Source organism: Poecilia latipinna, unplaced genomic scaffold (genome assembly GCF_001443285.1).
Source record: "Poecilia latipinna isolate Pla-1442-1.1 unplaced genomic scaffold, P_latipinna-1.0 Scaffold363, whole genome shotgun sequence".
Taxonomy (NCBI): domain Eukaryota; kingdom Metazoa; phylum Chordata; class Actinopteri; order Cyprinodontiformes; family Poeciliidae; genus Poecilia; species Poecilia latipinna.
This window is the reverse complement of record NW_015112979.1, coordinates 300,113-327,636: the sequence shown is the minus strand read 5'-3', so window position 1 is coordinate 327,636 and position 27,524 is coordinate 300,113. Positions and strand designations below refer to the sequence as shown.

The 27,524-nt window shown below is 38.2% G+C and overlaps 1 protein-coding gene across 8 annotated transcripts in view; it reads right to left on the bottom strand.

Annotated features, from left to right (window-relative positions):
• anks1b (ankyrin repeat and sterile alpha motif domain containing 1B) overlaps nucleotides 1-27,524 on the bottom strand; it is a 206,927-nt gene that overhangs the window by 39,312 nt on the left and 140,091 nt on the right. For 7 of the 8 annotated variants that reach the window (XM_015036284.1, XM_015036282.1, XM_015036283.1 and 4 more), the window contains exons 13-17: nucleotides 26,952-27,138; nucleotides 13,062-13,684; nucleotides 11,751-11,873; nucleotides 10,407-10,476; nucleotides 7,569-7,675 (exon numbers count right to left, since the gene is read on the bottom strand). In XM_015036284.1, the coding sequence (XP_014891770.1) occupies nucleotides 7,569-7,675; nucleotides 10,407-10,476; nucleotides 11,751-11,873; nucleotides 13,062-13,684; nucleotides 26,952-27,138 (1,110 nt within the window). Of the gene's footprint in view, nucleotides 1-7,568; nucleotides 7,676-10,406; nucleotides 10,477-11,750; nucleotides 11,874-13,061; nucleotides 13,685-25,076; nucleotides 25,177-26,951; nucleotides 27,139-27,524 lie in introns of those variants that run through there. The other variant, XM_015036288.1, reaches the window with a different exon arrangement.

Sequence of the window (27,524 nt, the reverse complement as noted above, 5' to 3'; positions counted from 1 at the left end):
TAAACAAATGTTAATAAAGATATAATTGTCATAAGAAACCAGATTCAAGAAGGGGGGGGGGGGGGGGGGGGGAGAGGAGGAAATGTTTCTGCTGCATGAACTTATGAGTTACTGTAAAGGTTGGTTAATCAATCAATCAATTAATCAATCCATCCTAATCCTAGATTCTATACCAGATCACCAAGCTGTACGGTTTTTGGTTAAAATGACATGTTATAACTTTTCCCATGAGGCTCAAACATGAAAACATGAATTTATGAAGCAATACTTAAAACCTAATCAGAACCACCAGAAGAACTGCCTCAAAGTAACACTTTTCACACAACACGGGTCCAGTATTTTACAAAGTAATGACATTTCTTTTTTGCCAAGTTTAATTCTTAATTATGCAGAACAGTGGTGTACAAACTTTTTGTCACATAAGCCAAAACCGGCAAATAAATGTAATTTTTTTTAACTGCTTATTCAATTAAACAAAAACAAAAGACATTTCTTTGTTGGAAAGTGAAGTTTGAATCATTGTAGATCCAAAACATTAAGAGTTTTTCACACTACTAAAAGAAAAAAATTCACTTTATTCTCAGCAATAAGCTCTTTAAAAAACTAAACGCAGATTTGAGTTCTCTAAAGTCTGTTTCTAAGTAGACGTCAGTTGATAGGTGTTCTATTAACTATGAAATTAAAGAGAAAACAAAATACTTTGTTATACTTAATATATGCCATTACAGAAAATGATTATTTGTTAGTAATAGTTTTATTCATCTGCATCAACCACCTGTTGCACTTTGGAATAACTTTAAACTTGGTACATTAAACAACATTAGGATCAGCTATTAAAAAGGCAAAGCATTAAAGTCCACTTTTCTGAGACAGTATGGCTCCAAATAAACTAGATTACAATGAATCTGATGTGATATTTAAATCAGACCAACACCAGAGCCTGTTTGGGTCTCCTGCAGCGTTCACCTTTAATTACTCCAGCAGGAAGCATGAGAGAGCTATCAGTCCTGCCCCCTCTGGAGAGGCAGAGAGGGGTTCACGCACATAATTACAGGATTCAGCGCAGACTGGAGCCGAACAGACATCATCAGGAAAACGGACGATGATGATTAAGAGACAGATCCAGGCAGGAACGGAGAGCAGCCGGAGGGGAATCCACCCATCAGAAACTCTTAAACTGTCTGCCCACCGGTCAGGGATGCAAGGATTAGATCTGACTTCAAAAATCACTTAAAACATTTAAAGTAAATCCACTTAAAGTTTACTTTTGAAGCAAACGGCTCACTCTAAATCTCAAGCATTTTCAGAGTGGCAAACATTCATCACCAGGAAGAACGTCATGTTCATTTTTGGCTTTTTATGGTTTAATAAAATGGGCAAAATGATGATTATACTAATGTTATTATTATATCTTAGACACAACTTGGTGACCCAACAGGAGAATGATCCAAAGCGCACATCTAAACGGTTCAAAAACATAAAGATAAAGAAGGGTAGTAAAAAACGACGGACTAATTTGCATAAAAGATTAACAATTTAATGGAAAAAATGTCTGTTGATAGATATTTAGCACATGATTTCTCTGCTAATTTCCATTCTCAGTGTATGTAAACTTCTGAGCAGAGCCATGAATGCTGCCCGTTTACTTTAACAAGACCTGCATAGTTTGACAAGCATTCAACATCAGGAAAACAGACGACACCATCTGGATGTCGGTTGCGGCATATGGGAAGAGAAAATGTACTAAAATATTTGTGAGCAGAAGTTTGGACACTTTTTTGTGTGAAAGCAGAAAGGCCAAAAAAGAGCAAGCAAAACTCTGAAGTTACACCAGAAGACTGAAAGCTGCAAATGTGGAATGATGGTCATTTAGACGAGGATGATGACGATGTAAACATCACCAAAAACAATAAAAAATAAAAAAATCAGCAGACATACAAACTTAACATCAAACCAATTGCAATATGCAACTTATATTTCTACCTAAAAAAAAAGAATTGGGGTCTAGAATCTCAACAGTTCAATATATATATGAATGTTTTAAGATTTTACTATTATAAAACATGCAAAGTTTGGAGTATATGTATTTAAATGTAAACCTGTAGGTATTTTTAAACAGTTACTTCCAGAAACATTCATCTGATGCTACTTGTAGTAGAAACAGTAGAGATGGATCATAGCACCACTCGTTTCTGCAATAAAAAAATGTAAAAAGCAGAGATTTGGTCCCAAGATGAGATATTCTGTAGATTTGGTCTTCTGATGCAAACAGAAAACCAAATCATCTAATTAAAAATCAGTAGATCTCTTCAGTTTTCCTACCACTAAGCCACACGTTTTACACCAAATATCTGACGCTATTTTTTGAACCAACCATTTGCTGGACTAGTAGAAAGAATAGTTTTTGTTTTAGAGGTGGAAACTTTTCAGAAACTGTTACCGTTTCATTTCACCTCACTGCGACATTAGACAGTCATCTGATGCTTTTCTGCTGAAGGTTTAAAACATTTGCACACATCAATGATCCCTTAAAGCCAAGATACGTTCTCAGGGAAAAAATGAATCCAAATTGATCTCCAGGGCTCCCCTGGTCTGAAACCGAACTAAGTAACCAACGGCAACAGCTGATTGGGCTCATTTTGCAGCTGAATTTACTGCGCCGGCGTTCTGCTGCTGCGTGTTGCGCGCCGGCTCCTCTGAAAGAGGAGAGCAGCTCGCAGATCAGCTCCCAGGCTGATTAATAGAGGTGGAGTCACCGTGCTACGACTTCACGGCAGAGTAATGGCTCTCGGAGCGAGAGCAGAGTAAATTGTTGGAGACCGGGGCGCTGCGGTGGAGTGTGGATCTTCAAAGGCATGACTAATTGCTCCCCTGCTGGGCTCCTGATGCGGAGAGATGAAGATCCTGAAGGTTTCCTTTCTTTATCAAACCTGCTTTGTCCACTTTGCTCCGTCCGTTCCTGGAGGAGTTTTCAGGAGTGGAAAACGCGCTGCTAGATCAGATTTTGCTTCTAATTTTAGGTCAGAAAATTCTCTGATAACAGCGATTTAAAATCAGGCGCTAAGTCAAAGGAAGTCCAGACTTCCATTCATCATCATAAATGGAGGACTGTCCTTTCTTCTAGTTTATTATTCTATTTCTGCTTTCAAGCTTGTCTGCCTTGCTTACAAAATGAAGTTTCTTTAACCAAATATAGCACTATAAAAAGTACTCACTTCTTTGGTTGTTTTAACTTCTTTAAATCAATCATGATCAATAAAATTTTGCTTTTCTGAAAAATAAATAAATAAAAGAAACTCAATAATGACTAATGAAAATTAATTTCTACAAAATAATGACAGTTAAACAAAAAATATAACACAAGTGTCTGTATAAATATTCACCACCTTTAAGTCAGCAGTCATTTAATCAAGAATGATTTATAAAAGCAATAAAATAATAAATCTGGTACTGTGATAAAATAATGCAAATAAAATATTTAGTAAGGTTTTCTTTTTCATCACATCAGATTTATAGCAAGATTTTATTCTTCATATATTTCTTTTTTTAAATGTAGTTATACTTTCTTTGATTCTTCAACAGCTTTACAAAAAATGACTCCTCAGATTAAAATCCACAAAGTTTTAAGTTTGGATCGAGCATCATAACATTTATCTTGAAAATTATATTTATGTAAAAAAGTGTGTATATTATCAGGTTGACTTTTTTTCCAGTATTTAATTGCATTTAATCTTTAAATGTTAAGGTTTATCTTTATGCTATCCAAAATGATTAGCTTTGCTTATGGTTCACGTTTTACATGTTGCGTGTACAAAACAACCAGTTCCAGTTCTTTTTACCTAAATATTTCCAGTCTGCAGAGATTTTGATGCTGTGGGATTGAGTTATGAATTGTTCAAAAAAAAATTTTAAAAACTAAGAGCATTGAGAAATATGATCCAAACAGAATATCTACAAATCTACCAGAAACTAAATGAAACTTTTCTGCTCTCCTAGAGATTCAAAATGTATTTAATTTGCACGATATGTTGATAAAATATGCAGCTCTCAGAAAATAAAATAAATAATAATAAGTTTAATGGCATTAGTTCCCCTTATTTGACAGCAGCTTGATGGGAAGATATACAACACACACAAACATTTTTATGAACCTTCCTATAAATGTTTGAGAGCAAATTGATCCACTTACGGAAATAAATAAGTATTTACAGAACCACGAAGGAATGAAGTAGCCAAGCATGTGAACAAGATGGGCATTTAAAAAGCCAAACAAAAAGCTTTTTAAGTGTTTTAGTACATCTGATTTTTACACACAACGTTCTGCTGGTTGATGTCAGGCGTTTCTACAGTGACATCATCTCAGCTTGGCCGTCATCTCGTGTCCTTCAGAAGAAATGCAGTCAATACTGTCCACTCATTTTTTATTTGACCATCAATCCAGCCTCACTGGCCGGTCCAAGCGCTCGGACCCGCCCACTTTAACGGCAGGAGACAGTAATGGCAGACTGGATCGCTGGGCTCATTTACATGTGCAGCACATACTTTCTACTCATACAGAGACGCAGATGAAAATTGAGGTCAAATTCATTTGCAAAAGCAACCAGTTCTACAGATGAACTTGAACTGTCTCTGAAATAAAGGACAAGCAGCTCGGGCTTTTAAATCTGTTGACTTTTGTGGTTTGAACTTGGCGTTTACTACAAACTCCCACCGCTGTGTTGTGACAAAATGAATTTGATCCTGAGTTCCCTAAAAAGGAGCTGCTCTCACTAATAACGGCTGTTCTGAATTATTGAGACGACACTGCAGTGCAAATTAGGAAGTGATTTTGAATTTAAGCGACAGAATTGGCATATTTAGTCATGAACAGGACAAAATGGCTCTCCAGCATGAAAAGCTTTAATCCCAAGAGCGGTTCCAGTCAGGAGGAAACCTTTGAAGTCACTATATCTACTGTAATAAACATATTTAGAACATTTTCTACACCTAAGAAGCAACAACAGGAGGTGAAGAAATCCTCAAATCTCCATAATCCACAAATAACGTCCGTCATCGGCTACAGATTAGGGAGCGAATCAGTCATACATACAAATATTCAAATCAATGGGAGTTAAATGGAGTAATTCCTAAGACTGAAAATACATTTCAGGGTGATGATAAAAGCTGCTGGAGTGATTCTTCCCTCTTCCTAATGAGATATGCAGGAATGTCGAACTTATTTTCATTTTGGACCAAATCAAAAATCTGGATGTTCTTAAAGGGGCGGTTGTTCTAGGCTGTATTAATAAAACCAATTCAACTGTTAAAATATCAATAAAAAGCTGTTTGTTTCAGCCTTCAGTAAGCGTTTCTTAAAATTAAATAATATTGAACATCTATTCACACTGATCAGTCCATCCAGGACTTTGATTGTTTGTGGGTTTTTTTTTTTTTTTTTTGCAATCAAACTCACAGATTTTGTGGCGCTAATTTAGAAATGTTTGTAAGGAATTTTTACGATATTTGTGATAACACATTATGCTAAATGTGGCTTTTATTAATCGCCATATTGATCACGGACCATAATGTGACATCAAGAAGGCAGCAGTCACTTAACCCAAAACTTTTTGGTCATTTCTGAGAAAAATTTGCAGTAAAATCAGAAAGAAATGTGGAAAAGTGTTAATTTTGTGTGGACACATTTGCTGAAAAACTTGCTGGTGTAATTTAGTCTCTAGAGGGCCACATAAAAAGCTACGGTGGGACACATTTGGCCCCCGGGCCTTTAGTTTGACTCATGTTCTAAAGAATCAGAATAAGCTATAGTACCTCCACAAAACAACAGATCAAAAATATTAAAGACATTGTGTTAATATGCACAGGTTTTAAATGAACACACTTATAACAGCTGAAAATGAATGTTAAAAAACAAACAAATTGAGCTCCATGTTCTCAAATTACAATTGAATCCAACTTGTGGAGACATTTTAAGGTAAAAGTCTCCAATCAACATGTTTACATTTGCACTACTTTTCAAATACACTTTTCTAATTGAGTTGCATAATTTAAAGAGTCTCAGACAAAAGTTACGTTTTTTCTTTACAAAATATATTCCAAAGGTCACTTAAAATAAATATATTGAAAGAGAAGAAGTCTAGAAAGGACATTTTAAAGTCATTTCATCACTAATAATTAGTATATGATGGCAAACTTTTCACTAAAATCAATGTAAGAAATGTTTAGGGTCTCCTAAAATTAAGTTTTCACGTTACACAAACGGTTCAAAAACATTTTGCCATAGCAACAAAAGTCATCTAGATGTCAAATAGCAAAGTTGCTCAAGCAGCAGCAAAGATCACTGCAATGTTTACTAGCAAATGTTACATTAAACATTAACTGTAGCTCTGCTGTCTCTAACTTAAAGGTAAAAGTTTTTATTCCGAAGCGAATTCACAGTAACCATGCTAATCATGCATATTTATAATAGATGCTACAGTTTGAAAATCATTTTCTTATTTAGAAAAAAGTTAAATGTTCTTTTTTAGTGACTAATCTCTCACTGCCTGACTCTAAAACTTCCTGACCACCTGTAGCAGAAAAGCTACAAAATATAATCGTAAATTAGTCCAAAAGTGGAGAGTTCAAGTTCCGATTTTTGCTATTTTTGTCTCTTTAGATATTTTTAATGATAAAAACATGAGAAGAAGAAAATTATAAGAAAACGATATTCAATCAACAGGTTCTTGTTGACTGGAGCTAAAACAGATTAACCACATGTGGGGAAAACACAAGGCAATAGAGAAAGTTGATTTTTATGCGGTTGCCACAGTAACAGATGCAGGTCACTCAGAGTGGAGGACCAGAGCACACGTATAAAAATGTCTGCACAGATTTCCCCTGATACTTTTTGTTTGTTCTCCTAACAGAGGCAGCAACTTGCAATTAGTTTACGTCAGACATAAAAAGTCAAATTTGTTGAATTTTTAAAGTTGGCTCCACCGTGGCGGGGCCAGTCTCCAGGGAGACTCATACAGTCAGCTTCCCTGCGCTTTGTGTCTTTCTGCCTTTGCTGCAGTTTCTCACAATTTAACTTCATTGCATCTCCCCAGCCCTCCCCATTTCTCCTCATTTCCAACTTCATCGTTCAGCCTCCCTCACTGATGCACATCATTTTCTAATGAAAAGTGACCCAAACGAGATTCTTTCCTACGTCACAGGACGGGATCGCCGGAGCAAACCCAGAGGATCGGTCAGCTCTCCTGCCCACAGGCTACAGGTGGTTGGAAGCACAAAATCTCAGCAAAAACTACAATGAATGCAGCTCGAATCTGTGATGTGTGCAGTTAGAGCTGCTGGTGAAGATATGTTGGAGGATTTCTGTGCGTAGGAGGGACTTCACATGGCATCAGTTGGGAGAGGCAGCAGTGATTACAAGAAAAGACAGACAAATAGAGAGGAAAAGAATCACAAAAAGAAAGAAATATAACCAAATCTAAACATCCAGATGATGCAAAACCATGCAATCAAAACAAGAGGATCCCCATTCATCAATACATTCAAAATGAAATTTAAATCATAAAAACACTCACCATGAACTGGACGTTATCGAATCCGTTGGCCAGCAGGTGGTTCTCGTACTGGACCAGACCGATGGAGTCCAACCACTGTCCGACGGACTGCAGCGGGCAGCGGGGACCTATGAGGGGGTGGAGGGGCAAACGCTTCAGTAGGGAGTAGCCGTCCACGCGGTAGCAGCGGCAGTCCGGCTGAGACAGCTGGCACTGCCACATCATGTTATGGCGGGCAAAGTGGCTGTCGAAGGAGCCCGCCATGCTTTCGGACGAGTCTGTTGGCGCAGACGATTACAGGGGAGGGGGAGTCAGAGGGGAATGGAGGGAGGGGAGAGGGTGAAAGGGGGGGAGGTAAGAGGCTAGGCAAGGGGCATGATGGGGTTTGATGGGGTCAGCATGCAGGGAAGCCAAGCAGGTAAAGCGCCGATGTCCAGATGTTCTCAGAATCCAGCCAGAGACAGAACGGGAGGTGGAGGGAGGAACTGAAAGTTGTATCCGTTCCTGCGGGGGTAAATCCTGCCAGAGATCAGGCCAAGTGTAGATCCGAGTCTGTCGCCGTGCAAAGTGCAGCCGCCGCCGCTCTCACTTCAGCTGTTGCGCTCCCTCGCTGTGTGTGCGTGCGGAGAGAGCGAGAGCGAGCTGCTGCGTTGTAGATTTCTCTTTATCAAATACTCCCACTCATCTGTATGCTTCTGCAGCCTCCTCTCTCTCTCTTTTCCTCCCTCTCTCTCTTTTTTCCTCAGCTCTGCCTCCCCCCTCCTCACCAACTTCCCTCTGGTCTCTATCTTCCCTCAGCGGTGATCGACACCCTGCCTGCCGTCTCTGCTGCTATACATGCATCTGCCTCACTCCGTTGATAACAGCCACAACATTTGCAGCTTCTTTTGTCTTTAAGCCAGAATCCCTCCCACACACACACACGCTCACATACAAAATCCTGAGTGGATACATGCTGTCCTGCACATGCATGTTTGCCTGTGTTGTATGTATAAGCAGCATTGGAGGGAAGGTGGAGCTGCTTTGGCACAAACCGCATTTCTGGCTACAGTAACCATGGTTAGAAACGGCTTTGCGTTGATGGATGAAAGAGCAGAAGAAGAGAAAAAAAAAACAAGAGAAGAACGGGGGGATCAGGAGGTGGAGGGATGTGGAAGTTAATACAGGAGCTGCATGCAGAAAACAGATCATCACTGGGGGAGGAATCAGGTGTGCAGGTGGAGGAAAATTGTACTTTATGTATATACACTTTTAAACTATTCAAACCCTTAAATCATTATTTTCATGTCACAACTACAAACTTACATTTTGCTGCATTTTAATTTGATATGATTGACAAATTGTGATCGTTTTTACTGCATTACAGCTGCAGGTGCAAGGAACAAATGAATTTACTTATCGTTCACCTTCACTAGGAATTCAGGCTTATTTAACTGTGACGGATTCATGACAGTTTATTCGATAAGAATAATATATAATAACTGCATGAGGGAGAGGATGTTTTGCATTTGCAGAAAAATCCCTGTCTTACTCTATTTTATACAAAAACACTGATGTGTCACAAAGCAAACGTTTTCTCTACCTCTCATCCACACGACTGGCATTTTACTGAGGTAAAGTTTAGGTTTTCCTAAAATCATAATCCACAGGGGAGATTTTTACAAACTCACTTTCTGTGTATTTGTGTGGGCTTTGAGACATTTGGAGAAATAATTATGTGAAAGTCCATTAAACATGGGACATTAACTCATGACTGTCCCATCAAAAACTTTCACTGTTTTCTAAAAACGTGCAACAAATTGGTTGCGCAAAATTCAACCTAAACTCCTAATAGTATTACAGGATCTGAAATAAAAACAAAGAGCATTTGGGAGTGGATGAATTAATCAAAAAAACACTTTTCAGATGTTAGAAACTCAAAATTTCATGGAAAAGAGTCGCATTTTATACACTTAGAAGCAGATGAGTTATATTAAGATAAAAATAAAGAAAAAAAAAACCTTATTTTTGTGTCGTCGTCACCTGATATTTAGTTGACTGAGTAGAAATGATCATACTGAACCATGAGTCGCTGAGACTTCAGAAGCTCAAAAGTTTGCTTGTAATTTACAGGAATATCCTGAACATTTTAGGAAATAAGAAAATGAGGAGAGTCAAGTTGCTTTTAGGTAAAAATAAACCAATTTTTCAGATGACTGCACCGAGAAAAATTCTTTTTATTAATTTGTCTGGGGGGTTTTCCCTCACGTTTTTCTGCTTTCATCAAGCTGCACATCGGTGTATGAAAGTGAGCATTCGAGAAAATGTCTGTGAATATGACTAGTTAAAAAAAAACAAACCCTGAGAGAAACTATAAATGAGATCAGATTCAGCTCCCATTTACTTTTACCTCAAATTTAAGCTGAATTTATTATTCAGTTTCGTGTCTTAGTGTATTCCTCCCAGCTCTGTTTTCATATTCCGTTTTGATTGCACTGGCTCTCGTATGTCGTAAGATAGAGATCTTTTTCTCACGATATCTTTTCTGTATTTATCTCAACTTGCTGCATTTCTATAGTATTCAAACAGAATTAAAATATTTTGCCTGTGCTGCCAAGCCCAGTCGTCAAGCTTTCTGGTTTTATTGGATTTAGAAGACAAACTGATCTATTTATTTTAGTATTTACAGAAGCCTGGTTCTTATGCTGATCTGCAAAACTATCCGATGGTTTAACTAAATATCTGTTTAATTTTTGGGGAGCGTGGTGAGGAAAGTGGTGAGGTATCAATCTGAAATTTGAAATGTGCATGCATCATCATCAGCCAGCTGTGTTCTACCAGGATTTATTCTTTAAGTCACACACACACAAAGCCGTTTACCTGAGGTAACCTCCTTGACGTCCAATCCGCTGCCGATCCCCGCGCCGATGGAGCTCATAATCTTATCAATCTAAACAGACGGGAAACACACAGAGAGGCAGCAATGTGTACAGTACATATTAATAGGGGGAAAAGTTATTTCCCAGGAATAAAGCTAAGTCCTATTTCTGGATTCATGCGTCATATAATGTGATCCTTATGCAGCCGGGATGCTGAGTGTCAGCCGGAAACTTTCAGACAGCTGAACCGAGATGAAGAGAGGAAGAGTGACTGCTGGCTGCAGCACAGTGGACATGCTGCTAACCACTGAACTGTGCAACCTGTTCATCTGTCAACCGGGCAGCAGAGCCGCCATCCACAGAGCCTCACAAGCAGTGATAGCAATCACATCACAACAAGCTCGTTAATCAGATCCGATTAATGAGGAATAATGTGTGTCTAGGACTTAAAAAAAATCATAGGTTTTTTCCTGAAAATTGACTTCTAACGGTCTCAAACAAGTATGAGTATGAGCCTGAGTGACATTAACAAATAACTTCAGTATTTAGTAGTACATGATGTACAAATACCAAATTTGAATCAAAAATTAAATCTGCTTGAATCTTGAGGAGCTTTTGTGAGTCGTCTCTTGCCAATAATGCAACTCTTTCTATCTGCTGCTCTGTGTTTTTCCATCTGAGGTTTCCCCTTTAGATAACATTAAATTAGACAGGAAATGTTACCATAAATAGGAGAAAAAACAAAAAAACACTGATGGTAATTCATCAAGACAGCAAGTCAGTTGTGTTGGGTAATTAATGAACATGTACATGCAAATGTACAAATGTGGCACAGCAAACACTAATGCATCATTAGCGTCATTTTAAAAATAGTCCAGGTTATTTATGTGACTTGATCTGCATTTTTTCCTTTTAAAAAAGTGGTATGAAAATGGTAAATGATTCTTAATATCTTGTAAAATAATGTCTGATAAGAAAAGTAGCTGAATAACTTTCATGTCAGGAACCAAAACACAGCAGCCTTGACCCCTGACCTTTACCCTCCACAATTCAAACTACTTTCAAATATTGGGTTTCTCCCTGAAGGTCCAGAAGCATCAGAGTGGGAACACGGTAATCTAGCGCTGTTGAAGTTGAGAACGTTTCAAAGGAAAGTGAAGCGATGCTGCTCAGTGCTGAGGCTGCAGTTTCCCCTCCTGCAGAGACCAAACGCCGATTTGCTTTAATCAATTTTATAGTAAGAATACATGAGTCGCAGCACAGCCACCGATCCGCATCTTTATTCCTCCTTTAATATCGCCATTGATTAGATAATCCAGATCTTGAGCTGTCTGCATCATCTCACCTCCTCCCACTCGGCTGTGAAGGACGGGGTCCGCTCCAGTCGTTTCTCAGGGCTGGCTCCCTCTCTGGAGCCGGGCGTTCCTGGCCCCTGGCCCCGGGACCCAGACCCCCAGCTGTGTTCCTCCTGAACACATAAAAAAAAAAATAACACTTTCACACATGACCTATGACTTGCAAAAAGAAAAAAGAAAAAAAGATTTCATCACTAATAGCTTTATTTTCATCAAACGGAATATGTATTTTCTGTAGTTTATAATTTATTTAGGCTGAATTAAACAAATCTCAAACGAAGCACCAGCCACTGGAACACTGTGGCCCAGATTCGTGAGTGATCTCATTGGCTGAACTCAGTTTCTGAAGCCACATCATAAAAACTCTAATTTATGCACATGAATATTCTGAATAGTTGAAAACGCACCAAAGAGGAACTTTTTTTTCTCTTTAAATAGGACACAAATCACAAAATATTTTCAAAAACTACTGCGGCAGCCTTAAGGTCTCGCATACTGTGCATCTGGAAAGAGTTCACAGCCCTTTTTAAATGTCACGTTTTCAATGCAGCGTCACAATTTAAGTAAAAAATACACAGAATCTGCAACAATCTGGTTATTTAAACTGAAACTAACATTCAGTCTTTGAAGACTTTCACTTTCTTCTGGTGAAGTCATGATTACATTCACTGACTGAATACTAAAAATCCGATTCCAATTAATTCTAGTTGTCAAACTGCAGTAAGTAGCTTAAAAAGTTTCTATCTAAGGCATGCTCCACATCGAGTCACTGATTTGCAGCATTATCTCCTAGCGATAAAAAACGCTGCCGCTACTTTTCTGTGGATATGGTGGTGTTTTGGTGACACACAGCATTATTTTTGTTTAGGAAACTAAAGCGACATGTTCATAGAAAAATGGTTCTAAATTCAGATATTTATTTCAAATCTCAACTGATTTGTGACCGTTTTGCCGGAGGAGAGGCTGGTCCGTATCCTTTGGGAGATTTTAGTTATGTAGGAATGTTTTCTTTGCTTCTGTCAGGTAATACTACTTTGTAGTCCAAACATTTGAAGAATAATGGTGATTAGTAAAGATATAATTTCTTCAGTGCTCTCATCAGCCTCTTGGTGGGATTTAATTTCTTCTGCTGACGGATTTCCCATGGGAAGTTTAGCAAATCCCTTTTTGTAGGGGAAATAAGCCTCGTTAGATTTACAACAAGTTATGAGATGATTGTCTGACTTGACATTTTAACAGGAGTAGGTATGATTTTTGTAACAGACTGGCCAGAAAAAAATAAATAAATAAAAAGGTCTCACCTGAATGGGCGACACGGCCACCAGGTTGGAATCGGACTTGGACAGAGACTTGGAGAGCTGCAGGTCCAACACGCTGCGTGGGACGGATCTCATCCTCCCCAGGGTGCAGGCTCTCTCTTCGTAGCCGTCCCTGGCCTCGCCCCCCGCCTGCTTCCCCTGAAGCTCTGCTACGTCTCCGTTTTGTCCCAGGGAACAAGAGGACGGGTGGTTCAGTGTGGACCATCCACCGGGCAGGTCCGCCTGCTCGCAGTTCTTGGGCTGAAGCTGGTCCTGATTGACCCGGGTGTGGAAGATGGTTCGGTAAACGACCTGCGGCTTCTGGGACCTCTGGGGAGACGATTTGTTGTCAGTTCTAGAGAAACCCTGAGAGGCTCCGCCGCCGATCACAATGCTGAACTCGGGAGTCTGCAGCACGCTGCCCTGCGTCTCTGAAGGAGCGTATTTAAAGTGCTTGGGGCTGTAAAGGTGATAAGGCGTATCCGGCGGCTCACAAGCCGGAGAGGATCCATGAAGGAGGCCTGCAAACTCCTCTGGGACGAGGCTTTTTCTGTTTTCCCCAACGAGACGGCTTGAACTGGAGGAAGAGCAGAGAGGAGGCGGGTCTCGCTGGTAGGTCACGTCGTCTGCAGAAAGGACACGGAAAACTAAATTACTAAGTTGTTTGGAAGTCACAGCTGATGATTGTCTGCCTACAGTTTGAACATGCCGATATGAATTAACACAGAACAGATTTACTTAAAAGGTGACCTATTATGCTTCATTGAACAGGTTAGGATAGGTTTTTAAAACAGATTCATCACATTATTATTATTCTTAGATAATGAGAATTTAGTTTGCTCAGTTCTGCCAACTTTCAGAATGAGATGTTTTAGGGTCTCCTGTCGATTTAAATCCAAATAAGCTGCTGCTGGCCATGCTCCTAACTCAAAGTTTACACTCGCACGTTAAAATGACTGCAAAAATTTACACAGTTATACAACCATACTTCTTTGAAAAGCATTAGTAGATGCTCCTGCGCAACCAACAAGAATGCAGCAAGTGGTTTCTAGACGGCCATTGTACAGAGGACGTGCTGGAGCTCTGCTGGGGTTGCTAGGCAACAGCACAGCACCAGTCAATTGTGACTAAACAATCAAGAGGTTTTTGTAATGTTTCATTTTCCAGACACCAAAAAAAGATTTACTTTCTGTTTTTTAAGCACTTGAGTTGTTTTAAGAAGCAGCAGAAACCCAAGTGGAAGTAAAAAAAAAATTAATTTGAATTTAATTTAATAATTAATTTTAATAATTTAATTTAATTTGAATTAATTTGAATTTTGCATAATAGGTTCCCTTTTATTAACTGAGCCCAACTAAAATAATGTAAGTCATTTGTTTTCTTTATTACTTTGGCATTTTTTACATATATAAATCTTAAAAAGAACAATAAATACCAAAGACTTACAGTATCACATGTCATATTCAGGCTATTAATTAGCAGCAAATGGACTATTTAACAGATGTTTTTGTGGATTTTGGGGTCAGAGTTCAACAGTTTAAATAAATAATTGCACAAACTGAATATAACTTCAGAAGCTGCCTCATGCAGTCACATATGCAACATCTTTATAAGACAAAACAAAGCCGGACGGTTTTTCTGAGAAATCCCCTGCAGAGTGACAAACTTAACCAACGGTGATTAAATGGAAGAATAACGATGTTAGTCCTTGAACAGAGAGCCATTTCATTTAATTTCAAGTGTGAGTGTTGCGTTTTCACTGCACCACTGTGCTGTCTGCTGTGTTTAAAAAGCACAAAGAACATCCATTAACAGCCAGCCGTTAACCAGGCCTGAAGATGCGACTCATTCTTCAGTGTTAGTCGGACTCGAAAAGTAATTTCCAAAAGGAACTAAAAGGTTCTTTTGGTAGAACTAATTGCATTGACTGGCCAAGTGGTTAAAATTCAGCAAATTATCAGAATTTGAAAACTTCTCTCTGTATTGCCAACTTTGCCCTCTTTAGCAACAAATTATTAGAGAACTGAGAAGCCGACAAACTGTCTGGGGTTTGATTTTTGCAGGTTCTCACATTTAGCTCAGACAGAAAAACTATTTTTTTCGTCAATAAATGAGACATAAAATGCCACATTTTTACACCCTAACCATCCTGCCAGGTCTTCACATTTATTTCGGTAAAATACAACACTGCAGTTCATAAATCTTTCTAGTTATCCTTTTGTTGCTGATTTTAGGAGGTGTAGTGAAACATTTGGCTCCACTCCTCGCTTTTCTCCCTGGGGTGTGTGTTTTTAAGATGGTTGTGTACACACACACACACACACACACACACACACACACACACACATTTCACAACCATCGAAACAGAACCGATAGCATCTCAGCTCGAACAGCATACCAAGCTCTGACAAGCACTGAGCAAATTGAAAAAGCTTTACTCCTAAATACTTGTATTTCTCAGTCCTGCAGTTCAAGAATGTATTTAGCTGATATTTAATTGGTACATGTTGTTACAGTATCAATTATACCCACAAAACTTGTAAATGTCTGACATTAGGGGAAATATAACTAAGAAGTTTATGTTGCAAAAACAACTGAACTCCATCAGATGAGCTCGTTTTTATGTAAAATAGTTTTATTGCATCCAAGAAAAAAAACTCTGAATGGGCAAGAAATGTGCTTAACTTATCCAGAGGAATCAGAATAAAAGATGGCAGGTTTTACAAGTCTCAAAAAATATAGAGTTTTATTGCTGACTAGGATTATTGCAATCATGTTGTTTAGACTTTTTCTTCCCAGGTTGCCTCTGAAAACTCAGGTTTTGCTTGAATCTTTGCTTCCATTTTCACACAGCACTATTTCACATTTTGAAACCAAGTGCTACTTAGAAAAAGCAACTTTTATTTTTTAATGATGTAACAAAAATTGAACAATATCGTTAAATTATTGGTCATTGGCACCATCACATTTGTCCTCCTCAGTGGAGAATAACATTAGCGTGGGATTGTGTATTTCTTTATAGGAAGGAACTAATTAAAAAGTAACAGCTAAAAGTTCACTGTACCAACCTGTTTAATAAAGCTAAGGTGTTAGAGCTGCTTGGTTTCTAATTCGTTTTTTGTTTGTTTTTTTGTGTGATTTTGAATAAGCAGTAGCATTAAACAAAAAAACGTTTTGACTTCTCATAAATTTACTTGCGTGGGGAAGTATGTCATTTATTCTACATATAAAAGGAATGGTAAATCTGCGCAACAACTCAGTGAAATATTTTGAGGTCATTCTTTTCCTAAATCCTAAAAACATTTTTTAAACTTGCACTGTATTCTCTCTGTATGCACATCTACATTATTCACTCTACTGAGAACTCTTCTTCACCCTTTGCTTTTTGCTTTTGTTGCTAAAGTTGAGGACCAATGGCAACAGGTAAGCATGTTGGTAGCTATGGGAACAACCTGACTTTCTGGGTATCTGAGAGCTTTCAGCCTCCAGGAAAGTGAGGGAAAAGTGGAAGTAAACAGAGCTGGAAAAAAAAAAGGTTTTTACAGATGGAAAGGTAAATTATCTGTAAAGTAAATTACAGTACATACAACGGTTCTGTATCTTCAGGTAGAGGCGAAGTTAAAACAGCATAATTATAACTCATTGAAGCATGATAACAGGACAGGCTATACTTCTAATTTGGCTCCAAATGATCACTGGCCTCCTGAAGTAAATGTGTTTGAGTAAAGCTGTATTCCTTACCTGAGAGATACCGGCTCAAATGAAGGAGCAATCAAAGTTTATGTTCGGCAATAAGCTTTTATTGTAAAGCTCCGTCTTCCTCTGCTGAGGAGCAGCAACTGTCTAAGAATGGTATGGTGAAAGAGCAGATGCAGCAACCCATTGCATACCTGGATTTTTATTGCAACACAATATACACTATTGCAAACAGGTTGTGGCATGCAGCAGCACCGCCTGCAGACAGACTGTTTGGAAAAGATGTGTTCGATTCTGAAGAAACAATCACAGTAATGCAGCTGTGATTGTGCAGTAAACGTGACAAGTATGCAATTTATTAAGACTTCCTTGAGTCTTAAGCAACGGTTGCAGAAGCGAGAAGCTGCCTACCATGAGTTGGTCATAAAAAACTTAATATGAGGGAATCTACAGCTTAAAATAATACATTTATCTCTTAGAAAACTGGAATATTGAAAACAGTTTTTTAAACTTAAGCATTTTTCTTTTTCTTTTTCCTCAATAATTACATGGTAAAACTTAAAAAATTTAAACTTGTGGAGCATTTTGACATCCTTTAGTCTCATCTGCTTTAGTGAAGATATACTTTTGGATAACAAAACGACAAACGCGTTTAGCTAAATCCATGTATTTTAACTTCGTATTTTAACACACAACACTCAGCTAAGTGCTAGTTTTCAGAAATTAACCAAAAAGCTGAAAGTAGGTCACTATCTGGTCATGCCTCGATAACTATGATCACCAGAAAACAGCCGTGATGCAGATTACTAGTAATAATGAGTAATATTCATAGTAAAATCACTTTATATTTTTTGGAATAAATACAGAAAACATTGTTTTTGCTGTTTTTCCATGGCTTTTGTCTCTTTTGACTCTACATTTTGAGAAGCTTTATTCACTATACATACATAAAGAAAACAGGTATGTATAGCATAAATCAGAAGCTGCTGTTCCTTATGCAGAATATGACACAGCCTGTAAGCTTGTTATGAAAGGCGTGGAACTGGAATGTGGGCATAATTAACTTTATTAGCTCCAACTGCGGTTATCCCGCTCCCACGTGCCGTCTTCATTATATGCTCAGAAACTACGCAATACGACTACAGAATTTCATTTCAGATTAAAAAGTAATATGTTCCATAGTTTAATTAAATACTGTGTTTTAGTAATTATCTTCACGGAATTATGAAAATCTGTCTTTACGGTGCCTGAGGGCACGTATTTGGGTGTCTGAAGTCACTACAATGGCAACGTTAAAAAAAATAATAATAATAATAATAAAAAAAAGAAGTCCATTTATATTAAGTTTCCCAAGTTCAACAGAAAAATGCTATTAATTTTGTGGTTCCATTTGCATGAGAACAGTGGATACACAGACTTACTATTTTTCCAAAAACCTCAAACTATGTTGGATTCACTTTGCTTTGGAAACAGTAACTGTGAAAAAAATCCCATTAGGCTTTTTATTACTTCCTTTCAGAAATGGCACCAAAAAGAAGACAAACAAAATCATATCTAACATTTCTTACTACACGGACTTTTCCTCAAAGTTTAACGTTCCTCCACTGAAGTAATGCAGTAACTGTTGATCTTACTTCGTTTTTAAGACCAATATAAGCCTTAATTTAAGTACTTTTGTAGTTTGGTCACAAAACACTATCTGCTTCTGTATTTTTATTGTTTTGCATGTTGAGTGACATTTATTGCAGCATATTGAAAGGAATAAAAAATAATTTGTGCTTCAGAGGAGGGATGTCACATCAGTGAAAATTACTTCACAGATAAGACAAAAACTAATATTCTCATCTAACTGTGCTAATGTATCCTAAAATATCTTATTTATTAATCATGAAAATGCTAAATACATAACAATTTAGCTACAACTTTAAGCTTTTCTTACCAGGTCTTGATAGCATGTTAAAACTGTTGCAAGTGTGATTTTTAAGAAGTGAGGAATACAATACATACAATTTTACACAAATAAAGTTGAGAAAAATTATGTATAAGAAATGATCACATGGTTTATTCTTTACATTTAAATACCTTGTCACCTTGCAGTTGAGGCACATTTAATGTGTCAAAGTTTACTAAACGAATACAAAGGGAACCGAAAAAAAAGGAAAGAGCAAAAAGGAAAATAAAACTGACTTTAATTTTTGATTTTCTGACCAAGTGCAAAAGAAATTTGAGAGAAAGACAATTAAGCAATGGTGAGAGTCTGTTGCAATAAGATGAAATTTTAAAAGAAGGTAAAGGGTGGAATTCGAAAACAAGAAATGAGAAAAGAACAGAAGTGTCTGGAGAATAAAGTGTCTGACAGAATGAAGGCCTGACTGACATGAGGCATGAACGAGAGACCAGGTGAAAACATGTCGAAATGGAAAGGAGAGAAAACGGGGTGAAAATGAGGTTTCATCTGTCAAAGTAAATCCTGACATGATCACAACAGGCTTCTAAAAGTCGAGTATCCATGACAGGTTATCAAAAATGGAGCCGAGCCTTATTCATTATTGATTTTAACACAGAGTGAAGGTCACCGAGTACTCCGAATTTCCACAGAAAAACACAACAAACGTGAGCAAAGGAAGGTGACAGGCAGTCTCGCCACATCACCAACATGTGCCCCATTTTTGTTGAAAATGCCTCATGCAAAAAATAAAAACACATTGTGCAGTTTTTTTTTTCTGTGCTCATCAGCAGGAGAACCTGGGAGATGATCCAAACATCTGATAAGGATGCGTTCGTCGCTGCGTCTCTTGTGGCAGCGCAGCAACTGTTATTAAAAACTACAGAGCAATATCTGAGCTGTCAGTCATCTCTACATGCAGCTGGTGCTGCAGGGGCTGAAGCGAACAAACCAACATCCAGATGATGCGACATCACATGATAATTGGTTGAGTTGAGAAAACATAAAAGGCAACAAATAACTAGTTGAGTTAAAAATGAGAGCCAGGAAAATCTTCTTTTTGAGGGTTGTTGGAAAGGTCACATTAATTAGCCAAGAGGAAACAAAAATACTTTCAAGAAGCAGGCAGAAAGTTTCCACTGCAACCAAGATGCTATTTTAAATTAATCAGAAGAAGCGCCAAAGTTCTGTCAGTTTTGTTTCAATCCTCTGATTTCTAAGCCTAACAGCTTGTACATCAGATGATGGCTTAAACTGAACTCTAAGTAAGCCAAGCTAACATGTCAGAAAATTACATAGCTACAACTCAGATGCCACATATAGAAAATATAAGTAAAAACTAAGATATCATCTCTGCAACAGCCTCATAAAAAGTTACATAACCTCCTGCTACACCATGCAGAGGCTCTGTCTGCACTGATGAAAATGCACTGCATGGAATGGCTAAAACAGCAAACAGGTCGAACAAAGAAACTTTTATCCCAATAAATATGTTCTATAGATGCTTTTTAAAGTGCTTTTTTTACTCATTCAGGGGATTTTTAACCAAACTATAAGTTTAAAAGGTGACTTCTGAAGATTCAAGTCATATCTGAATATATTAATAAAGTAAAACCAGATTTTAAAAATGATACGATTTCTTATTTTATCACCGTTTGCTGCTATTTACCATCAAAATATCTCTTGTGGGCAAACAATTGTAGGTAAATATACAATTTTACCAAAAATGTCAGTCGTTTACTCATGAATCAATACACAAATCTGAATCTGTATCTAATTCTGGCCTTTTTGTCACTTTTTACCAGTTAAAACACTGGATATTTTATCGTACCTACAAACAAAATGTGGATCCATTGGTAATTTGCTTGTAGACAAAGTGTTTATGACACCAGAAGTGGTTTTACAGTAACGCGCACCAACAGTCTGGGCTCGACTCTTTTCTGTGGATGGCTGCAGATAGCAACTCCTTGCTGAGAGCATTACTTTATTGCTGATAGCCTGTGCGTATCTAAAGCCAGCCTTCGGGTGGAGGGGAGCCACTTTCCACACGCTGAATTCTCTCTTTCATTTCTGACTCCAGAGTTTATTGCCACAGCAACAGGCTTGTCTCCTGTGGTAACACATTTTCGAGTCCCATGAAGAGTGACGGAAGTCTCTCACTGGTGTCACTGGAAATACATTTAGTGCTGGTGTGAGACAGAAAGCAGTGGTGATGTTGAGATTTTGTATTATCTACAAAAGAACTGTATATAAATTCCTGACTCCTGTGAAAGCATATCTAAGTTCTATCAAATTGGAGATTTTCTTTATCATCACCTTGTGATGCTTTAAACCATCAAGCCTAAAACTTCTGAACAATGAATCAATTCCAAACAAATGGGTTATTTTGTTCATCTGCGTCACAGTAAAATGTTAAACCATGTAAGGCTTTCCCTGACTTTATTCTTTTTTCTGTGTGACCAACAGCAGGATGACTTTCACAGTACATTTCTCCACATTCTTTCCATTTAGTCATTCTGAACAGAGTCTGGCTGTCGGCGTGAGCTTCTTTTGTGTTCACCATGACTCATCATCATGTTGGGTCTTCCTTTTAAAAGCTAAACCAGAAAAGACTGAATGGGAAATTACACAATGATGCATAGACTGGACCAGGTGTATTGACAAGTGTGCAAATACAGCACTCAGGGAAGCTTGAATTCAGTGCAAAAGATCGTGGACAAATCTCTACAGAGACTGAAACATGCTGAAAATTTCACTGTATTTAAATAAATATCCAAATTAGTGTGTTTTTATCTCATGCTACACTATGCAGATACTCCATCCACACCGGTAAAGATGCTCTCACATTTATATGCAACGGCTGGTGCAGCAGGGGGGTTTGATTGACTTTCAGATTTATTCAGCTAATGATTATTTCATCGCGTTTGGACTCTCAAACTGTAAGGAGCATTACACTCTCGGGCCAAGATGGTGAGGTAATCATAAAGGATAGAAAAAGAACTAAAAGACCAATGTTTGACTTTAACACAAACTTCGAATGAGGTAGGATTACTTAAACTATAAATCAGTGTCAATATCCACAGTAAAACAATTTTACGTTTAGAATGACTGCACAGAAATCCTGAACCTGCCCTGTTGGTGCAGCTGCATCATGTGTCAGCTGAATCAGGTCAAGCACAAAGAAGGTGTGCTCCAGACCTTACTAATCATTAATTACAACATCAGGTTAATTAGAGTTAAATTACAGAGTTCGGAACTCACCAAAGGTAAATGCTTTCAATTTATGACTCAGATGTAAAGTCCTGCTGAATCTTGTTCCTCTTCTAATGAGAACTCAAGGATTTGTTGGGGTATTTGTAGGCGTGTCTTACAAAATAAAAGAATGTTTTTAAAGTTATGCATCAAGTTATGTTGTGCAGGTGATATTTGATTCGTGTTTGATTCCAACTTCATCAGTTTAATGAGTTTAAGGTGGATTATCTGTATAAAACAAGCACTGTCCATTGTTTAGGTACTAAAGGCTCATTAATTGATCAAGATCATTGATTGGTTTTGTCCCAGTTGGACTGTTTGTGCTGTAAGGTGAGTGAGTACCTGTGATGTAGGAATGCTTAGCTCTGAACAAAAGATAAAAATGGAACGAATGGAACGAAAAAATCAGACTTCCTCAGTGATGAACATTGGCAACAACAAATAACTGGCTAAAACTATAAAATTAGGGTTAATTCTAAGAAAAAGTATTTTATTTCTTCTTCCTGGTGGCAATAGTCCTCTTAGATAATATTTTATGTAATAATGTTCTGATAAGCACACAACAAATATTAATTATTTCATTGAAAATAACTGAATGAATGAATTAAACCTTAAAGGAGTGTAAAGGAGTTTAAACATCATTTAAACTCCTTTACACTTAAAAACAGAGACCTACTGTTAGTTTAATAGGAAGGTGGAAAAGACAATCTTCGGATGACTCAATTGATTAAATTTAAAAACTATCATTTGCAACTGTATATCTTTAAAGTGGAAAGCTGCAGCAGCAAAAACAAAAAATCAGACAAATAAAACATGAGCTTACGAGAAGCTATGACGTTTTCAGCAACTAAAGCGTTTCCAGATAAACAAACTGACACCTGCAGGTTAGTGCATGTTTGTTACCGACTTATTGAAGGGGGGTTCTGCATAATTCATGGACTGCAACTGCTTCTGCATAAACACTGCACTGCATTCGGTTCTCTGTCTGTGGCTGGGATTGCATAAAGCTGAGTTATGTAGCAAAACAGCAGCCCTGGTGATAGATTGGGTTATAAATAGGGCTACTTTTTGTCCAGCAGCCTACGCAGGTGGCTGACACCAGCAAAAACTGCTGCAGGGCTGGAGAGGGGGGGGGGGCCTCATTGTGTATATTGTTAGCTTAGCATCAGAGAACGGCTTATGTCTTTTAAGGAAGAAAATTAGAGGAGAAACAGATGTGAAGGCAAGGAAGGAAGCACCTTATATGGTGTGCAGAACAACAAAAGTGATTCCTCACTTCCTTGTCCTCGTTTTTTAATTCTCACATTACATCCCCCTCCCCTCCCTGCAACACAAGATTCCCATTCTCCATCACCCACTCGCTTTCTTCACTGGCATCCTTTGAATCCCGAGACTGTCTTCTGTACCCACATGCATGTAACGCTGCTCTGTTCGGTCCGTCTACGTCTCTTTTCTCCCAGTTAGCCTCTAGTTACCATGGTTACCCCACAATGAGCCTTACACGGCTAATAAGTGGAGAGCGCAGGAGGGATGAGCAGAGCGGCAGAAGAAAACGGAGAAGGAGGAGGTGGTGGGGAATTGTGAAAAACTTAAATGGAAAAAATAGATAGGTGCCAATCTATTCCTGGTGCAGGAAGTTTAGACAGTGAACTAGAGAGAGAGGAAAAGAGAGAAAGAGGTGGGGAGAAGAAATGCCCAACACAAGATTGAGTGCTACACAGTCACATTTTTATATCAGGACAAGTATTTGGAAGTTGTTGAGCTTCTTTGTTTGTTTTTTAACATTAGAAAAAGGCACGTATATTGACAAAACTCTGACTTTGTTGTCTTTTTCTAACAATTTTATATCAAAAACAAATTACCGTTGTTGTCGGGGCTAAACTAATTCTATATTTAGGTTTGTTAGACATTTGTTTTAAACCTCTAATTATTAAGTTGATTTTTTTATGATATGGGAGATGAGGTTCTTGGTCCAGGGCGCCATTCCGTTTTGGGTCTGTAACAAAATAATAAAAGGAAATTATGTTCGATTGCGTATTTGCATGCACTGTTAATGATCTTCCTGTGTTTTACACAAAATAGGCACTCTAAGAAAATAATACGGTGGATTATGGATTTACTTGTGCAAAACCCTTAGGATAAATTAAAGAAGAAGTTCTCAGAGTTTTATGGAATATGTGATATTTTGTCATTTACTTTAACTACTCCAGTTTCAACGTTTTCTCTCACCGTTTATGGATTCACTATTCCATCATGTCAAGGTATTCTTGTAAAGACCACAGCAACAACAGAGCTAGATTGGGGAATCCTCCTGCTTTTATATCTCTATGTTATTTTTGTTCTTTCAAAGAAAAACTATTGGCAAATTTATCCAAAATGACAAAGCTGTGTGGTGTCATTTGAACACCAACTTTCAACTTTGTTCCCAAACTCACTGGTTATTTTATTTTTCTCCTGCCAATGTTATTGAATTGAGCAACACCCAGACAAAATCTGCTCACAAACCAAAATTATTAAATGTTGAACAAATCATGCAGTCCACATATCAGAGGGTATGTCTTATTTTCCATGCATTTTCTTTCAGCCATCTTGCTCTCCTACAATATTCCAATCACCTGTGCTGGACACGACCCGAAAGAATCAAAAATAACTAAGATGCTGCCGTTCTGATTCTCACAGAAAGTCCATATCATTACTTTGCTTTGCTCTTTCCATCATGGAAGGAAAGTCTGTTGGGAAGCTTCGATGTAAGCAGAGCCAGATTAGCATATTCATAAATCCCATTCACTGAATACAGAACAAAACACCAAAGACACATTAATGCTTTTACAGTTTACAAGGGATTAAGAGCTGCTCGAGTGGGACTTGGAGCGTAATTCTTTCTAATGTGTTCCAGTGGAAAACATAGGGAAGATGCTGAAAGTCAAAACGGGAAATGTTTGACTTTGAGCAACATTAGTTCCTCAGAAGAAATCATCATCAGGTCAAGGCGGACGTTTCAAGAGGGAAGCGACACGCTGTTACACCACTACTCCTGCAGCACTTCAGTGAGAATAAAAGCAGAAGATGTCTCAGTCAGTGTGTGTTTGCTGCACATGTGCGCGCTCGCACACACACACAAACACCTGTGGATTGATGGTGTGGTTTTTTTTGGGGGTTTTTTTCCATTTCAGGCTCCACACCGATCAAAGTCCAGCAGGGTTTCTGAACTGCAGCAGGATGAAACAAGCACACACACACACACACACACACACACACACACACACACACACACACACACACACACGCTCTCTCTCCCCTGCTCCCACTCCTCTGTGCCTGGTAGTAGTGTTCATGTGTGCGTGTGCGTATATGAGGGACAGCTGGACTGAAAGCCAGGTGAGAGACGGAAGTACCAATGATTACGTCACTGGTTAATGAGTGTAACCAAGGCCACTGCTTCGCCATGACAACGAAGAGTCCCACTGCTATGGCAACACAAGCAGCTTGACAAGGAAATGACATTAATGACATGAAGGTCAGAAGTAAATCTGACAGAGAAGCAGCGGACAGAAAGAAAATCTCCTTGGTTTTATTATTTGCTTCTTTAATAAAGTGTCTGTGAGCAACTTAATCGTTAAACTGTTGGTGAAACCACCTCATTTCATTACCGCTTCTATTCCATTTGAAGATGAAACTCTGAAACTCAGCATGGGAGAACAAGCATCATTAGATGAAACCAACACTTCATCTGCTATGACAGTAAAAAGGACTCCCCACTGAACCAAAGTAACTTTTTCTGCTGTTGTTTTGAAACCTTGATTTTCAGATATGTAGTAACGTTTCCCTTTGGAGAGCGATGATCTTATCTAATCATCAGCTGCACAGATTTTTACAAACTGATTTACAAGAGCTACAGTCAAACAGGTGGCTGTTAATTTAAGAAAAAAATTACTGTAGCAAACAAAGTATAACGTGCAGCACACTAAACATTTTAAAACTTATTTTAGGCATCCAAAAATATGACAATAATTTCTTGTAAAATTTGCACAGAGAGAATAAATATCTCTGTTCCAATTGAATTGTGACTTCTTGTATTTTTAAAACAGGACTTTCAAGCACAAGAAAGTACAATCAACTACTGTTGGACTATAACACATTATTAGCATAGCAGCTAGTGCTAGCTAGCATCAGTGAATGAGCTAATATTACACATATTAATTTAAGTTAGCTACTAATAGCTAAAGCTGAAGAGAGTCGACAGGAGAATGAGTCAAACTCATCTTAATGGCAGGCAGAACATGACGAAAGCATGATGTCATTTCAAAGGAAAATATTTAATTAACGTTTTTCTTGAGATATGAAACCAATTTTTTCTCATATCTACAAACAATTTTTGAATTTGAATGGTTGATTTTAATAAAAATACAAGGTAACTCAATTAAATAACGTTTACTTCTTAAGGTTAGATAAAACCAACTTGTGATAGCTTCTGAATGCAGTGAATAGTTTCTTTTTTAATTCAGGAACCAAATGATACCAATTTTCTATTAGTTTTTATAACTCTGAGAATAATCTCCAATGCTGCAGTCCTATCCAGTCTGAGTGGAAGATTTCTGCCTCCTCAGTCCATCTGAGGCCAACAGTCTTTGTCCAGAGATCTGACTTCTGCCTATAAGGTGTTTGTGTACCTCTTGGGTTTACCCTCCTGTGTGACAGGAGCAGAAATATGATTTCAATTCCTTGACACCAAGGGCAAAGGGAATAAGATCTCATTTGGTCCCTGGGGCAGAAGCGATTACCTTCTGTGCTCTCTGGCAACAAAGATGCAGCGAAAAAAGAACAGCTGCGACAAAAAAAAAAAAAAAATGTTTTTCACCCGTAAGGCCAAAAGTCATATAAACTTTTGAGCTAAAACCGCCTATAACTAAGTCAGCAGATGGATAAACGTACTGCATGTGCAGGTTTTAATGTTTTCTCTTCTCAAAACAGTGGGAATTTAGTTTAAAATAGGGCTGTACCTGTGAGCTGACAGTCGTCATTGGAGCCTGCAGAGTCCTCCTGGTTGGGGCTGAGCGGGGGGCTGGCAGGAGGGCTGGTGCTGAAGCTGGCGTAGCCCAGAGACGAGCTCACCTCACTGGGATCGCAGCTGTGGTTGACTGGCCTCTGGACATCCAGGGAGGAAGACAGGGACGTGCGCTGCTTGGGCTGAATGAAAAGGAACAACAAAGACCAGGTCTAGTGAGACGAAACAATACGTTACATATTAAAACTTAACTTCTTGCTGCTCTGAAAAAGTTAAACAGGAAACAAATATTTGCCTCCACCAAGACTAACCGCAGTATTTTGAGAAAAAGAGTAAATGATATCTGGGTGCATATACATAATTTTAGAGCAGAACTGGATGTTTTCTAACATGAGAATGATCCCAAACAGGGTTTCCCCCAGAAAAGTTGCTACGCCTGGTGTTCGGGGCGCTAGGTTAGTCATCCAGCTGTCCGCCATGTTTCTGAGGTAAAACATGCTTATAGTTGACAGAGAATTTGAAAATATCACTTGATAGTTATGTGTTATTGGAAGACTGGAAGATTAAT